General features: G+C 39.7%; 1 protein-coding gene across 1 annotated transcript in view; it reads left to right on the top strand.

The window, feature by feature from the left end:
- The window catches only part of ciz1a (cdkn1a interacting zinc finger protein 1a), a 104,649-nt gene that overhangs the window by 24,531 nt on the left and 61,546 nt on the right, over positions 1 to 18,572 (top strand). The window contains exon 4 of the mRNA XM_051931696.1: positions 16,827 to 16,984. Coding sequence (XP_051787656.1) covers positions 16,827 to 16,984 — 158 coding nt within the window. The remainder of the gene's footprint in view (positions 1 to 16,826; positions 16,985 to 18,572) is intronic.

Here is an 18,572-nt window from a genome sequence, read left to right as displayed (position 1 = left end):
CTTGCATCCACTGTTATCTTGAGTGTTTTTTAACCTCTGTGCCTTGTAATTTTTGTTATCACCCTATCATATACCATGTGATTACATTCACCCTGTTAGCGGTTGTAGCAATAATTTTAATGCATGCCAGTAACAGAAAACTAATGCTTGTATAATTTGTATAAAATTGATTATAGCATGTTTTGTGACATAGCATGAATTGTAGTGCATTATCCAGTGCTGAGCTACTCTTAACATTTTTTTAATAACCCATAATATTGTAAAATTTGAGCAGTAGTAACAGTAGACCGTAGCAAGCACTTACAGTGCTGTTCTGCTCAGATGTGGATGTTATGGTACAAAATCTTAACATAAATGCTTGTAATTTGTTTAAGGTAGTTGCTTTTCTGTTTTCCTTCTTTATCCTCAACTTACCTGAACGTTCTACCATACCTACATGCATTTACATGCACACAGCCTTTTATATAAAGTAGGTATAAAGACTCTTGTCACGTTCAGTGCCCTCTGGACTTACCACCTTTGCGTGTCTTTTAACTACGGGGCAACACAAAGCTCCCTTAATGTGTAGGTTAGGAGCACGCACTGATACAGCATGTTGCTGCACCCACCACATGACAAACCAACTCAGGATCCCAGATTAGGACCCAAGTGCACCCTTGCAACAGGGGACACCTCAGCACCGCACTAGTTCAGATGGAGTGGAACAGTGTGAGATTTTTTTTTTTTATGGTGGCTGGAGTGTCAATCCTGCCACCAACCTCCCAAGTTTTCCCTGCAGGTTGGAGGGTCTACTTGCAGGGCTGGATGCAGATTAACGTCATACCCAGGACATTTGTGTGTAGGTGAAAGGAAAAATCCTCATATGTCTTTTTAAGAAATTACTGATTTCTTAAGTGTTCATTACTTTGCTGTGGCCCAGCAGTCTTTAAAAGTCACACATCGTGCCTTCAGAGAGTTTCCAGACGTTATGCTAAAATCATTTAAATTAGTTTTGTAGAATTTGGCTTGCTTGTACACTGTAAAAAAAAAAAAAAGTTAATACGGTAAAGTACTGGAAGCTGGGTTGCCAGAAGTTTACCGTAAAAAAAAAAAAAAAAAAAAAAAAAGTGACAATATTTTTAGTTTTATAAAAATGTAATTTTTACAATAAAAAACTGGAAGCTGGGTTGCCAGAATTTCACTGTAATAAATAAGATGACGGTATTTTTAGGTCTACGGTATAACTTTGTAGTAAATAATTGTTTTTTCTTTATGACTCATCTATATTACTAAACGGCAGTTAATCTATGCGCGGCGGACGCACCGAAGCGCATGCGCATTACGGCGCGGTGCCCCACAGTCAAACGCAGCGGCTTCCCAGAGTCAGTAGTTGGCGCCCAAACAACACAACCTGTAAACTACGACCTGTAAACGAGCCCGTATGAATATAAACAATGAACGAAGGCGCCCACGCAAAGAAACCGCTTTAGTTCAAATAGGGTTATTGAATTAAATAGAAACTTTACCATGCCTACGACCTGTGAACTAAACCTGAGTTGAAGCGTGCACGCCAGGTTGTACAGCCGCCCGGACGCGACCGCCCACACCACCGCATATACGACGACACAGCCATAAAAAAACAAACACGAGACTGCATGAAGAAAAACAATAACAGAAGCACGTTGAAATGAACTGTCCCAGGACGCACCCACCCTCCATGATATTTCATCACGCAGCGGCTTCCCACCGAGGCGCATACGTTCTGCGCCGTGGCGCACGCCCCAGAGTCAAACCCAGCGGCTTCCCAGACTCCGTGGCTGGCACACGAACACCACAACCTGTACACTAAACTTGCTGTGCTCCACTCTGCCGGCCATCGGTGTCAGCAAAGGCAACAGAATCGCGTCTCCACAAAGCGAAACCGCTTTAGTGCAGATATGCTTATTTAATTAAATGACATTTCCCCAGACGCACCCACCCTCCATGATATGTCATCCATCCAAATATCGGACGGAACAGAAACTGATTGCCATTCTTGGATTTACGATTCTCTAGAGAATCGCTGGCTTACTTGTTCCAACAGAAGGGAATATTTAACCATAACCAGAAATCCACACACTATAATAAATATGCCAATCAATTAACTATTAGAAAGTATTGTCAGGATCAAACCCCAGTACACAGTTTGCATCAGTAAAGTAACAACAACCAATAGCAAACATGTATCATTTAATGATACACATTGAAAACAATTCGGTGTTTAATGAAGTTACAGCACATTGTCTGGTGGAGAAGTTTGCTTTTGTGGTGTATGGTATCCTACAGGTGTGCCAGCTAGGGAATCCATTCCTGGATGGGTTTATCCATTCCCGGGAATTTGGGAATCCCACATGTCATTCCTGGTAATCCCGGGCGGCACAGTCATCAGATACTGATGCACTTATTCTAAACAATGCCCGCGCTTGCCGTTGCTCTGAAACACTGGCATTTCAGCTTTTACTGATGCATCCAGTTTCGTGTCATCGTTCTGTGATGGCAAGTTTCTTAGCACAGATAATGCAGATGCAACAGACTGACGCATTGCAATTTCAAGTTCCTGTTCAAAGCTGTCAATAGCACAGACGTCAATGAACTTTGCCCCTTCCCGGCGTTCGTGAGCTGCAGAGTACAGACTCCTCCCAGTCCACTGTGCTCAGTCAGCCGGGAGACTGACTGCTGCTGGTCTGTTGTTGACTGAATTAATCGGCAACACACTACACTGTGGGCCAAAAAAACCGTGCCACTTAATTATTTTCAACTATAACTCTGTTATTTCTTGATCGATTTTTACACTTTTACACGCTATATATGCGAGCTTGGCTGTTCCCATTTTCCCGGGAATTACAGCAGTTTCATTCCCGGGAATGAAAAATGTCCGGGATTCCCTAGTGCCAGCTTATTGAATACAACCCACCATACATCAGCTTCCATAACCTCAAAAAACCTTCAGCACGCAAGGAAAAAATAAGTCTGCTAACTTTAAGTTTTTTGCCCTCCTGTTCAAAGGTATGCGGTTCACCAGGAACAATATGGTAAAAGGGGGCGTGTCCTTATGCAAATATCGTAACGTCACTGTTACTGAAACAGCACTTTCCTGTTTTACATTTTACAGTTGTTTACCTTTGCTATTTAACAGTTTCACACTGTAAAATTAACACATTTTTTCAGTGTAACTGTAATGTTATCAGTAAACGGTATGTAGCATATTTTGAAGGTAGAAAAATATCGATTTTACAGAACTTGGCCGTGAAAAATAATGAAATGTATTGTTTAAGGTAATTTTCAGTAGAACCTAAGGCAACTTTCCTTTTTTTCAGAAAAGTTATTTTACTTTCACTATTTACTTCATTTTTACTGTTAAATTTACTGACATTTTTTACAGTGTATGGAATGTTATTTGCATTTAATAAAATCAATAAAATACTTAAAAAAGAAAGTCTAAAACATTAAGCAAAAATCAAAGTTTTTTTAATCAGAAAAATATTAGTTCGTAACTAGGAAAAGACAAATCAGTATAACGCAGTGCACACAAACACTCTTAATTCTAATTAAAAATATGTACTCTGGAATGGAAGGGAAGGAGACATGGCAATGTAACTTGAACACATTAGGTGTGTTGACCAGCATTGTCTATGACAACTCCTGAAATATCCAGGTTGTATTTTGATTTGCCACATCCATTTGCTTTGTTTCTGGTTTTTGGCACGTTAAGAATATTTAAGAATAAATTTACCCCCACACACACACAAACCAACACTCAATGCCCTAGAACAGGGGTCCTCAATTACACTCCTGGAGGGCTGCAGTGGCTGCAGGTTTTTGTTCTAACCCGGTTGCTTAATTAGAAAGCAATTCTTGCCAATAATTTAATTTCATGGCTTGTTAGTGCTTTAACTCTGCTATGTCAGGCCATTCTCATATCCTAGATTTTTTTTTTCCTTTCTAAGGATATCATCCAAATGATTTGAAGTCTAAAATGGGTGAGTAATTCTCAGTCCGTCACTTTTTTCTCTTCATTTTCCTTCCAAGTATTTAATTAAACCCACTAGTGCGTGATAAATACACACAGGTGTAAATGGCAACAAGCTAAATGGAGAAATGCTGCTCTCTTTTGTCATTTGCATGCTATCGCTAATTAGGGGCAATTAAAAACCAAGACAGATAGATAGATACTTTATTAATCCCAAGGGGAAATTCTCAGAATCAAAGAATACAGCTGTTTAAGACTAAAATAAGCAATAAGGGTTCAAAATCTTAATGAGACAACTAAAGTGAAGCAGAAGTGTTACTTGAGCAATAAGTGCTTCTTATTAAGTAATTGGGTTGTAGTAAAAACCTGCAGCCACTGCGGCCCTCCAGGACCGTGATTGAGGACCCCTGCCCTAGAACACAGGTGTCGGATTCTGGTCTTCGAGGGCCATCTTCTTCATTAGTGAGACGTTTTTACTGCTAATTAACTTCTTTTGCTTCGGTTTTAATTAACTTGACTCAGGCCCCTTAATTGTCTCTTTTTCCTTAATTAGTAGCCAAACAATAATGAGACATCAAACGAGCCACCATATGACAAAAAATCCACAGATTTGGAAATGTCTGCTGTGGCAGAATGAGAGCAGCAACAAGCCATTGAATTAAATAATGGGCTTAATTAACAGCAAGAATCAGCTTCTTATTAACAGACTGGTTAGAGTGAAATTGGTTGGAGTTTGAAATCCCAGTTAAACTGGTCATCTTTTGGCTCGTTTCACATCTCATTTCTGTTTGGCTGCCATTTAATGAAGAAACAAATCAATTCAGAGGACTGAATTCTTAAAAACAGGGCTAATGAAATGAAGGGAAAAGGAGTTAATTAGCAGTGAAAACTGGTCACTGATTAGGAAAAGGGTAGAATGAAAACCTGTAGCCACTGCGGCCCTCCAGGCCTGGAGATCGACACCCCTACCCTAGAATAACAAAGCAAAAACAGGTTTTTAGGAATTTCTTTTGCAAGTTTCTTACAAGTAAAAAAAACTGAAATGTCACAGTGACACAAGAAATCATACCCATTGTAATGTGGCTCAGTGTATCCCATTCTATTGATCATCATTGAGATGTTTCTAGCCTTATCTTTGGAGTCCACCTGTGGTCAATTCAATTGATTGGACTGATTAGAGAAGGAAAACGCCTTCCTATATAAGGTCCTGTGTGGTGATGGGAAAAGAAAACTTTACACCATCCAGCACTGTAACACTCCACTAATCTGTGCTCTATGGAAGAGTGGACAGATGACACTAGAAGGCCTACTTTGCAAAAAATAAATCACCTAATGGAGTCTTGGACTATGAGAAACATGGCTTGATAAAACCAAGATTAAGTAAGCTGTTTGGCCTCAGTTCTATAACAAAAACATTTATTTATATAGCACATTTTCATACAAATAATGTAGCTCAAAGTGCTTTATATGATTAAGAAAGAGAAAAAAGACCAAGTAAGAATTAAAATAAGAGAACACTAATTAACATAGAATAAAAGTAAGGTCTGATGGCCAGGGAGGACAGAAAAAACAAAAAAAACGCCAGACTCGTGGAGAACAAATAAAATCTACAGGGGTTCCAGGCCATGAGACCGCCCAGCCCTCTCTAGGCATTCTACCTAACATAAATGATCAGTCCTCAATATATTCAGGGTTTTCTTGGAAGGACTTAATGATGACGGTCACATGGACTTCTGGCCTTTAATCCATCGGTGTAGGGACATCACGGTGCTTTGATTAGGTGGTGGTGGCGCAGGTCACCACCACAGAAAACCAGAAAAAGAACAGAAGAGAAAGTAGGGGTTAGTACGGACACATCTGAAGGAAACCATTCCAGCGGTGAAGCATGGTGTTGGCAGCATCATGCTGTGGGGTTGAATTTCAACATCTGGGACTAGAGGACTAGTTAGGATTGAGGGAACACTGAATGAAGCAAACTACAGAGAGAGCCTTAATGAACATGGACTTCAAACTGGCTCAAAGGTCAGAACTTTGTGGTTGACTTGAAAAAGTCTGTTCACTCACGGTCACTGTGACATCTGACAGAGCTTGAGCAGTTTTACAAAGAACAATTGGTGGGATAATACCAAAGTGCATCTACTAAATACTGACTTGAAGGAAGTGAATGTTTCTGCAATTGATTATGTTGTGTTTTTATGTTTGTAAATCATTTAGACCACCTTGCAGAGATCTGTTTTCACTTTGGCATTAAACAGTCGTCTTCTGTTGATCAGTGTCGTAAAAGCCAAATGAAATCCATTTTGATTCAAAGTTGTACAACAGTAAAATGTGAACACTGACAAGATTTGGAATACTTGTAAGAGACGCACGTTAAATGTTCAACATTAAATTAATACTTGGCAAATATCATCCTTTGTTGTTCACTGACATCTATAACTTGATTGATTGACGCTCCTCTTGTTCACACTGCACTCTATAGTCCGTCGCTCTCTGTCTGACATTGTGCATTGAGCAGAAGCATTGTTGTTGCTTTCTCTGCCTATGCTAGCCTGGGCACCATAAGTAGGGATCAGGGGTCAATGTTTAAAGGTGATTATTGTACTTTGATATAATATTTTATGATTATATTAGGTGAGTTTATTTCAGTGCCTAAATTACATTTTATTTTTATGGTTTATGGAACTGCTTTGATAAGATTCAGATTTTACTATCACTGACACAATCGGATAATGTTTAGGATGACAGGTTAAGCACAGATCTTTACTTTTTAAAGCTTCATTCATAATCCAACTTGGCTGTCATTCCAGTCTTTTTAGTACCTATTGAGAAAGGGTAGGCAATGTCGGTCGTGGCGAGTCGGACTGGCTGCAGGTTTTTGTTCCAACCCAGTTTCTTAATGAGAAGTCAATTATTGCTGATGAAGAAGCACTTACTGCTCAAGTGACATTTTGATGTTTCATTTTAGTGGTCTTGCTTGTTAAGGTTCCCCACCCTTAACTGCTTATTTCAATCTTAAACAGCTACATTCAGTGTTTTAATGGCTCCTCCTTGGCAATAAGATGTAAATCAAGCACTTTATTGTCATTGTGTAACACTAGGAAATTACTTTTTGTGACAGCCCCGAGGTGCATTTAAAGAAAAGTCGAATAATTCCAAATATGTTATATACAGTGTTAAGTGATCAAGTAACCAGAGCAAATTATTATTGCTCAAAGTACAGCAGCATAAATTGTTATTGCACCTGTTAATGAATAGTACATTACATATTCTATATTGTATTACATTAGTATATTGCACATTACCAGTATAGCTTATTGCACATGTTCAATTAAAAATTGGCTCCGACTGAGGAGATTCAGAGTTCAGAAAGTTTATGGCAGATGGGAAAAGCTCTTTTTTTAGTCTGTTTGTGCGTACATGGATTGACCTAAAGCGTCTTCCTGATGGGAGGAGCTCAAACAAAGAATTTCCAGGATGGGTTTTGTCCTTGAGAATGTTTTTGGCCCTTCTCAGTCTTATACGAGAGTTCGAGTGATGGCAGTTCAGTCCTATTTTGGCTCTCAAGAGTAATATATATTGCTCTACTTTCCCCTATTGTATTATTAATATGTAGCCTTAGAATGCCTAATCTCACAGACTTACCACCGTTTATAAGGTATTATTGTATATAACTTATCCCCACCTTCCCTTCTATATCTATAACCCCAGGCAATTAGATGTAGTAAAAAGACAAGCAGAAGTTAAGTTACAGTTTAAACAATGTATTATTGATAATATTCATAAATAATAACAAAATGCAAAGTACATTTGAATATTGGCAACCATACAACCTGATTAAATGGTGATATGTAGTTCAGGCTGCACAGACTTGTAGTTACTTAAATGTCTCTAGTTAAGGCATCATTGGTGCTTAGCTTTCAGCCACATGTCTGTTCAAAATGGCTACTGAGCTGTGCTGTTTATTGTGTTGTCTTCATCATCAGGTTAGCAAGAGAGATGCTTCTTCATCATATGTTAGTTGGTAAGAGAGAGATTGTGAGGTTAAACACATACATTTATAGATGTTCTGTCCAACCCCGAGATCCAATAGGACATCATGGTACTTAAAGGCCTCTGAGACAAGCCAATTCCAAACAGCCATACCTCAGACCAATGGGGGGATAGAACATCTTAATACCTGCCACCCCCAAGACCATATGTCTTTAAGTCTTTCTTGCGGGGGTAGAAATGAATTAAGCAAAGAAACACTACCCAAACCAGTTTAAGGCACATCTTCGCCCAAATCCTGTCGTAAAATTCAAAGAGGCTCAGCCGTAAAAAGGGTGGCAAACATGAATGCCTCTCACCAAAGTAACACTAAATTACATTGCTTTGCCTAAAAATGAAATAAAGACATACAAAATATTCAACAAGTTATATGTAAAATCTCACATCACAACAAGTCCCAATAATGGCCTCATGACAAAGCAGCCAACAGTTCTCCATTCTTTTTTTTCCATTTCCATCTGTATGTGTTCATCATGCACTGTTTGATTTAATAAAACACTAAATTTTCAGTCTGTCACATTTTTCTATTACCAGTTTTAGGCTTCAAATAGTTTGGACGATTTTCTTGGAAAGGAAAAAATCTATGATATAAGAACCTTATGTCTGAGATTGGCAAGGATAGGTTAATAATTAAGCGATTGGGTTGAAATGAAAATCTGCAGCCATTGCGGCTCTCCAGGACCGACATTGCCCACCCCTGCTCCTCAGTCACGGTCCTGGAGGGCCGCGGTGGCTGCAGTTTTTCCTTCCAGCCTATTTCCTAATTAGAAGACAGTCCTTGCTGATAATGAAACTTGGTATTTTACTATTTGGCTTGTTAGTGCGTTCATTCATCCAAGGGAAATTTGAATTGCACTGTAGAGTTTCCTTCTCTGAGGACATTATACATGTGTTTTGTGGACGGGAATAGATTTAAACTTAACAGTCCTTCCAATTCCTCTCTCATTTATTTATTTTTAACACAGATACCTGATGGTGCATATGGAGAGGTTTAAAAGGAAGCCCGTTCACTGGAGAGCTGCTGGTTTATTGGTTATCTGCATTTCATTATTAAGTAAGGTCTGGTTAATTAAACAGGCAACAATTAAAACTTAAATGCAGTTGCTAAAAGCTAAAATAGACAATTAAGGCTTCTGAATTGTAACAGGCCAGATACCTAAAATCCCAAGAACTTTAGTAGTAAATAAATGGGTTCTAATTAAGAAATCGGTTGAAGTAAAAACCTGCAGCCACTGCCAACCTCCAGAACTGTAATTGAGGACTTCTGATCAACAACGTAACTAAAAATTGTCTTTGACGAATGAAAGCGCTAACAAGGCCTACAGTTAAATAGCAAGTTTCAATATCAGCAAGGGCTGAGTTCTAGTTGGGGAAACTGGCTGGAATGAAAACCTGTACCCACTGCGGCCCTCCAGGACTGTGACTGAGGACCTCTTCTCTAGAGTGTGAATAGCAAGAAACGTGAAATTGCCACTTTTCTGATTGGCTTTACACTGCTTTTGTATGTGATACTAATTCTAGTACAGACATATGCAGTTTGAATGCTTAATTAGAAATTGCCTGGTTATTTACACTCTTCCCCTGGTCATCCTGTAGGTCACCTTTTTAGGGCAACCCGATGTATTCCAACATTACAACACCAGATAGTGTGTGGCACTCTGTCGCCAGCCAATACAAGGGGGTGCCCAAAAATAACCGGAATTGAAAAAAAAAATTGTTTTAATAATTTTTACTTACTGAAACTTTAGTCTCCTTCCTAGTACTTTCCATGTGAATGAATGCACTTGTCCCAATGGTTTTCCCACTGGTGGAAACATTTTTGGAATTGCTGAAGAGGAATGTTGTCCAATGCCTGTAGCAGTTTTTCTTTGACTTCCTCCACGGTACAAAAACGCTTTCCTTTGAGTTCTTTTTTTCATATGTGGGAACAAGAAAAAGTCATACGGAACAAAGATCAAGTGACATTTCCTCACATTTGAATCGCGAAAACCACACGGTCGACCTATGTTTTCCTTAAAGCGTCCTCCTTAAAAGCAGTTTCAAGCATCACTACAGTGTCAGCAACTGTTTTCCCTAAGAGAAAACAAAATGTAACGCAGACTTGCTGTTCTTTATGATCATTCTTCACAAAAATTGCAGAATATGTTTAATAAGCACCAAGAAAAAACCAACATGGAATGCCATACGAACAATACAGAGCAACAACATTTGGCAGACTGCCACAGAATACTGTAAATGTGCGAAACCTAGTGACAAAATTCGCAACTAAGTTGAGATTGCGCGGCAGGTACGGATTCCGGTTATTTTTAGGTACCCCCTTGTATAGTTCAGTTGCTTAGAGTTTTCTTACTGAAATGACATTCCTTAAATATATTTTTCTGAGAGAGTCTTTCAGATTAATAAATAGTTGAACATCCATCCGTCCATTTTCTAACCTGCTGAATCCGAACACAGGGTCACGGGGGTCTGCTGGAGCCAATCCCAGCCAACACAGGGCGCAAGGCAGGGCGCCAACCCACCGCAGGACACATACACACCAAGCACACACTAGGGCCAATTTAGAATCGCCAATCCACCTAACCTGCATGTCTTTGGACTGTGGGAGGAAACCCACGTAGACACGGGGAGAACATGCCAAACTCCACGCAGGGAGGACCCGGGAAGCGAACCCGGATCTCCTTACTGTGAGGCAGCAGCGCTACCACTGCGCCACTGTGCTGCCATAGTTGAACATCCTTCTTGATATTCTTAAAATTTCGTCACTGTTTTGCACTACTGGTCAAATGTTTTAGAACATTTTTTTTTAGAAGAGGAGACTGTCCATTCTGCAGTAGTCCACTGCCAGTATTTCAAAGCCCTAATTTGTCCTTTAAGGAGTGGCTTTCTTACTGCTATTTGCCCTTTCAAACCTGTAGCACAAAGTCACAGTAAAAACTGACACTTGCTTTTAATGACCACCGTTAAGCTGTAGTTGAAGCTGTTGTGCTGTGCGACGCCTGTGACCACATAAGCTGGTGACCCACAGAAACTTGTCTTCTTGTAACAAGGATTGTGACTTTGGGTCTGCCACAGTTGCCTTTGGATTGTGTAGGACATCACTGTACTGACTGACACTTACATTTTTTTTTTCGCAATTTCTCTAAATGAAAGGCCGACACTTCTAATGATAATAATGCTCGGTCTCATTTCATTTGTTAATTGCTATTTTCTTGCCATTACCACTAAAATATTGTCCAAGTAGTACTTCAGAGGGTGTAGTAACACAGTCTGCTCCAACTCTGCTTTAAGACAGACAGAGGGTTTTTAAGTATTTGATCCAAACTCTGGTGAGGAGGACAGAGGCTTGGATGTCACTAAGTCAGGTGAAAAACTGGAAGATGTTTTTCCGAAATACAGGACAACCCTAAGTGTCAGCTAACCCAACACTGTTTATTTACATAGCACATTTTCATACATGGGGTGGAACCCCATTCTTGGGGCTCACAAGTTTACATGTTCTCCCTGTGTCTACATGGGTTCACACCAGGTGTTCTGGTTTCTTCCCACTGTCCAAAGACATACCAGTTAGGTGGATTGGAAGCACTGAATTAGGCCTGTGTGTGCACCCTGTGATGGACTGCTGTCCTGTCCAGAGCTTGTGCCTGCCTTGTGCCTTGTGCTTACTAGGACTGGCTCCAGCCCACCACGACCCTGCTCAGGATTAAGCAGGCTTAGAAAATGGTTATTGGTATTTTCATACGTGAAAGCAGCTAAAAGTGTATTGCAGTAGTAATGGCTAAAGTGAGATACAAAAGAAAGTTTAAAAAAAGAAATACTGTTTATAAATGTTTGTATAAGAAAATGAATCGGCAGATGCGGAAGGAGGAGTAGAAAGGGAAGAAGAAAGGGAATTTGTTATGGTCTTTATCTCCCATGATACTGGTTTCATTTTAAACTGCAAGAATAGGCAGTATTTTTATATTTTTTATATATATTTTTAAAATTCATAAAGTAATTCTTCACTTAAGAACACTATTTCCTTTGACAAATTAATTTACAGTATATACCATGATTGTGAAACAATAACGTTTCAACTTGAGAAATACCAGACTTGGCCTTTGAAAGGACAAATTAGAAGCCAAGATAAAAACATACTGGTAAACTGTGTATTTGAGTGTAAGTGTGCCAGTGACAAACGTGGAGCGTGAGCAGTGAGCTTCTTTTAACACATTGACAGCTGGACCATGTATTACCAGGACACTGCAGTATACAGGACACTATACATATACAGTCATATGAGAAAGTTTGGGAACCCCTCTCAGCCTGCATAATAATTGACTCTACTTTCAAGAAAAAAGATAACAGTGGTACGTCTTTCATTTCCTAGGAACATTGGAGTACTGGGGTGTTTTTTCAACAAAGATTTTTAGTGACGCAGTATTTAGTTGTGTGAAATTAAATCAAATGTGAAAAACTGGCTGTGCAAAAATGTGGGTCCCCTTGTCATTGTGCTGATTTGAATGCCTGTCACTGCTCAATGCTGATTACTTGGTGTGATGAGCTCGTTAAGCCTTGAACTTCATAGACAGGTGTGTCCAATCATGAGATATAAAGGGATTTAAGGTGGTCAATTACAAGTTGTGCTTCCTTCCCTTTGACTCTCCTCTGAAGAGTGACAGCATGGGATGCTCAAAGCAACTCTCCAAAGATCTGAAAACAAAGATTATTCAGTCTCCTGGTTTAGGGGAAGGCTACAAAAAGCCATCTCAGAGGTTTAAACTGTAAGGAATGGAATCAGGAAATGGAAGGCCACAGGCACAGTTGCTGTTAAACCCAGCAGGTCTGGCAGGCCAAATAAAATACAGGAGCGACATATGTGCAGGATTGTGAGAATGGTGACAGACAACACACAGATCACCTCCAAAGACCTGCAAGAACATCTTGCTGCAGATGGTGTGACTGTACATCGTTCTACAATTCAAACATCTGTATGGCAGGGTGATGAGAAAGAAGCCCATTCTGTACTCACACCACAAACAGAGTCGCTTGTTGTATGCCAATGCTCATTTAGACAAGCCAGATTCATTTGGGAACAAAGTGCTTTGGACTGATGAAACACAAATGGAGTTATTTGGTCAGAACAAAAAGCGCTTTGCATGGCAGAAGAACAACACCGCATTCCAAGAAAAACATCTGCTACCTACTGTCAAATTTGGTGGAGGTTCCATCATGCTGTGGGGCTGAGTGGCTAGTTCAGGGACTGGGGCCCTTGTTAAAGTCGAGGGTCAGATGAATTCATCCCAATATCAACAAATTCTTCAGGATAATGTTCAAGCATCAGTCACAAAGTTGAAGTTACGCAGGGGTTGGATATTCCAACAAGACAATGACCCAAAACACAGTTGGAAATCTACATAGGCATTCATGCAGAGGGAGAAGTACAATGTTCTAGAATGCCCGTCACAGTCCCCTGACTTGAAGCCATCAAATTTAACTGAACAGGAGAGGTTTTGTATGGAGGAATGGTGAAAAATACCTCCATCCAGAATCCAGACACTCATCAAAGGCTATAGGAGGACAGCGTCTAGAGGCTGTTAGATTTGAAAAGGAGGCTCAACGAAGTATTGATGTCATATCTCTGTTGGGGGGCCCACATTTATGAACCTGACTAATTTTGTTATGATGCATATTGCATATTTTCTGTTCATCCAATAAACTTGAATGTCACTGCTGAAATACTACTGTTTCCATAAGGCATGTCAGATATTAAAAGGAAGTTGTTACTTTGAAAGCTCAGCCGATGATAAACAAAAATCCAAAGAATTAAGAGGGGTTCCCAAACTTTTTCATATGACTGTGTGTATATGTGTGTGAATTACAGTACTGTGCAAACGATTTAGGCAGGTGTGAAAAAATGCTGTTAAAGAATGCTTTCAGAAATATAAATGATTGTTTATTGTTATCAATTTGCAAAACGCAAAGTGAGCAAACAAAAGACAAATCTAAATCAAATCAATATTTGGTGTTACCACCTTTTGCCTTCAAACCAGCATCAATTCTTACAGGTACACTTGCACAAAGTCAGGGATTTTGTAGGATTATAGTCGGGTGTATGATCAACCAGTTATACCAAACAGGTGCTAATGATCATCAATGTCACACGTAGGTTGAAACACAGTCATTAACTGAAGCAGAAACAGCTGTGTAGGAGGCTTCAAACTGGGTGAGGAACAGCCAAACTCTGCTACCAAGGTGAGGCTGTGGAAGACATGTCATGGCAAGGTTGAGCACAGCAACAAGACACAAGGTAGTTCTACTGCATCAGTAAGGTCTCTCCCAGACAAAGATTTCAAAGCAGACTGAGGTTTCAAGATTTGCTGTTCAAGCTCTTTTGAAGAAGCACAAAGAAACGGGCAACGTTGAGGATCGTAGACGCAGTGGTCGGCTAAGGAAATTTAGTGCAGCAGATGAAAGACACATCAAGCTTATTACCCTTTGAAATCAGAAGATGTCCAGCAGCGCCATCAGCTCAGAACTGGCAGAAACCAGTGGGACCCAGGTACACCCATCTACTGTCCGGAGAAGTCTGGCCAGAAGTGGTCTTCATGGAAGAGTTGCAGCCAAAAAGCCATACCTCCAACGTGGAAACAAGGCCAAGTGACTCAAGTATGCACAAAAACATAGGAACTGGGGTGCAGAAAAATGGCAGCAGGTGCTCTGGACTGATGAGTCAAAATTTGAAATATTTGGCTGTAGCAGAAGGCAGTTTGTTCATCGAAGGGCTGGAGAGCGGTACAATAATGAGTGTCTGCAGGCAACAGTGAAGCATGGTGGAGGTTCCTTGAACGTTTGGGGCTGCATTTCTGCAAATGGAGTTGGAGATTTGGTCAGGATTAATGGTGTTCTCAATGCTGAGAAATACAGGCAGATACTTATCCATCATGCAGTACCATCAGGGAGGTGTATGATTGGCCCCAAATTCATTCTGCAGCAGGGCAACGACCCCAAACATACAGCCAGTCATTAAGAACTATCTTCAGCGTAAAGAAGAACAAGAAGTCCTGGAAGTGATGGTATGGCCCCCACAGAGCCCTGATCTCAACATCATCGAGTGTGTCTGGGATTACATGAAGAGACAGAAGGATGTGAGGAAGCCGACATCCACAGAAGATCTGTGCTTAGTTCTCCAAGATGTTTGGAACAACCTACCAGCCGAGTTCCTTCAAAAACTCTGTGCAAGTGTACCTAGAAGAATTGATGCTGTTTTGAAGGCAAAGGGTGGTCACACCAAATATTGATTTGATTTAGATTTCTCTTTTGTTCATTCACTGCATTTTGTTGATTGATGAAAATAAATGATTAACACTTCCATTTTTGAAAGCATTCTTTGATTACAGCATTTTTTCATACCTGCCTAAAACTTTTGCACAGTACTGTATAAATGATTTTTTTTTTTTTTTGCAAATAGTTGATTTTGTTTGTTTTAGTGTGTTATAACAGTTAGTAGTTTTCAGGTAAGCCTGCAGGCTGGATTAGTGTTTTATTTTTTCAGACTGCCTGCTTGACCATGTCATCTTAAATAATTTTTTTTACTAAATTTTCAAATTGAAATGCTTTACTTGTACTTGTTAATTTCAATTACTGATCTAACCCTTGTTTTGTCAAGTAAAGCTGGTGTCACATTACAGTTTTTCCCAGTGATTTTCAGTGACAGTCTTCATTGTCATAATGCAGTGTGCTCTCGTGATCACCCGTTGTGCAGTCAGACATACTCAGTCCAACTAGTCTGGGACTCGCTTGGACACAATGAAGCAGATTTCAAGTTTGTCTTAAGTTGTAAGGGCAGGCTTTGTGTATGTGGGAGTTGACCACCGGTGAGCACTCGCCCAGAAGTATAATGTTTACAATGCTTAAGGACCTGGGCTGTTTTGAACCTTGACAAACAGGTGAGAGACTTGCTTGTCAGTTCATAAAACAAATGATATCTATAACAGAATTGGGGAAGACAGATAAAAAAGGGCCGTTATTATGGCTTAACTCGCTGTAACTGTAAATTCTTCTGCATGGGCATCGTCTCCGTCAGACAGATGTAGCCGTGTTGGCTATCAGAAAAAGGGGTGAACTCGCAATACTTTGTAAATCTGAAACTGTGCTAAAAAGTTATTATTTGTTATACCCTGTGACTGCTAGTCATGAATTAGGCCATGCCCGTCCAACGAGATGAGCTGCAGTCATCATGTTTGACATTCCTTCTAACCAGAAGTTGTACAGTGTGACATTGACTTAAGTTAATTTAAGCAAAATAAAGTTCAACATGTTGCCACGTGAAAAGAGGTTAGAGAGTGAGTGAGTGAGCATACCTGGCTTCCCAGAAAATGTCTGAGAGCTTCACTTCAGTTTGAGGAGTAGTAACACTTTTCCTTCTGCTGTGCCATTATGGATTGTTTTCCCTCATTTCAGGTTCCAGTTACACACACTTACGTTGAATCAAATGCCAGTGCAGAATTTGAACCCAGACTGCTGCAGTTACACTATTCTAGTATTGGTGGTGTATTTTCTTCACTCTTCTTAAGCACTTGCACTCCATTTGATTTGTAGTTTCTTTTACTATTTGCAGTGGTTGAATTTTTTGAGTAATGTATTTTATTATGCATTGTTTTTTTGTGTGCTTTATGGAAATGTTTTCTATTAAAGACGCACCTTATAAAATAAAAAATTAAATTATCAAACACATCCATCCCACCTGTCTATTACTAAAGAGCTTTCAGATTAATACTTTTTGGTTCTCATAATTACTCTTTTTTTCTTTTAGGAAATCTAAGAGGTTTTGCAATGAGTCCCCAGCAGTTCTTTCCACCAGGAGCTCGACCTTCCTTGCTGGGTCCAGCACCCATGGGGGTTGCTCTGAAAACTCCACGGATGCCCTTCTCCAATCGGCCGTACCTTCCACAAAGTAGAACTTTCAATAAGGTAAGACAAGTATATATATCAAATGGCAGAAACAGCTGGCAGCTTATTCAAAAAAGAAGGTATCTAAGATTCTTTTGTTGGCTGTTGGCAACCACCTGGCTTGGAAAATAGGATCCTGCATCCAGGTACTAAGTAAATAGCCAAGACTTTAAATAGACAGAAATTTTATTTATCCCAAGGAAAATTTGATGTTTTACAGAATCTTGGTAAATAAATAAATACATAAATGTTACAACAAACAAATGCACACAAGAATTACTAAACAAGGAAAAAAAATTTCTGACTTTGCTAATGAAACAAAGAGCAGTCACAGTGAGGAATCAATTTAAAGTATCTGTAACTGATTTTAGAAAAGTAAGAAACGTTCATAAATTTTGTTCATGTATTTACACCAAAGCAGATTTTTGTATTGGTTAAGACTTTATGTACTGAAAATTTCAGCCTGAACTTGACAAAATGTTTTTGTTTTACATGTTATGCAAAATTACTAATTTTAGTGGTGAAATATTACCTTTCTTCTCCTTTAACATTTGCATACAATAGCCAGTAATATGATATAGAGAAGTCATTAAGCAGATACAGCCATTCTTTGAAACAAGTAAAACTGATACTTAAATAATGTTAATAATGTTAATTGTTATGTTATTAATTATTTATTATGTTATGTTAACAATGTTAACCTTTTAACCGCCAACTCCCTAAATATTCCCCATGCCAGGAGAAATCTGAACAATTTTCGTTTTTTTACTTTACATTTATTCAAGCAGTATTTACCTGCTGAAATACCTGCTGAAATGTTTCAAATAAATGGTCAATCAAAGGACGTAGCTTGAACAAGCGGTCACGGTTTGGATCTTTCATATCTGGCTCAGATAACGGGCAGCAGTCCAGTTGTGATGCTGGGGATACACCCACTCATCGCCGTCATCCGATGCGCCGTCATTCACGGTATCATGCAGCGCACGTTGCTGATCATCATTGTCGCTAAAATCTTCTTCAGAACTGCTACAATCATAATCAGAACTATTGTCCAAAATCGCCTGCAAAAGCTCACTTGAAGTCAGTTTACGTTTCGCCATATTCACAGCTTTCACTTTCGAATCACATCACGTGAGCGGCCAATACAACCGCAGAGTTGTCGAAATACAACGTAGTAATAATACCCACGCCAAACTGTCAGTTATACTACGCGCCAGGCATTCACATAACCACAGGGAAATGTGCCGGATAATTCCGGCAGTAAGGCGTCAGCAATAAAACTATGATGCCGGATATATCTGGCAGAGGGCGGTTAAGGGGTTAAATAATGTGTAATGTAGAAACTTCTATTCGTGAAGACTATCCTGATTTACAAGTGGAGATCCATAGTACAAGGGTTTGACTAAATATATTGTGAAGGAAGGGAAAGGTTGGCATCCTGGCTGGGATGGAGGATCAGTTAGCAAGCCATGAGGCCTTCATAATGGACAGTAGATGGGTGTCCCAGATGGGATGGTTGATGTTCCCTTTCCCAGTCCGTATGACATAATGGAAGGACAGAGAGGAGACTTCTTTACAGGGCCTTGTTCTTCCTCAGTATGCCAGGTGG

Source organism: Erpetoichthys calabaricus, chromosome 9 (genome assembly GCF_900747795.2).
Source record: "Erpetoichthys calabaricus chromosome 9, fErpCal1.3, whole genome shotgun sequence".
Taxonomy (NCBI): Eukaryota; Metazoa; Chordata; class Cladistia; order Polypteriformes; family Polypteridae; genus Erpetoichthys; species Erpetoichthys calabaricus.
The sequence above is the reverse complement of the archived record's forward strand: the minus strand, read 5'-3'. Positions and strand labels throughout refer to the sequence as shown.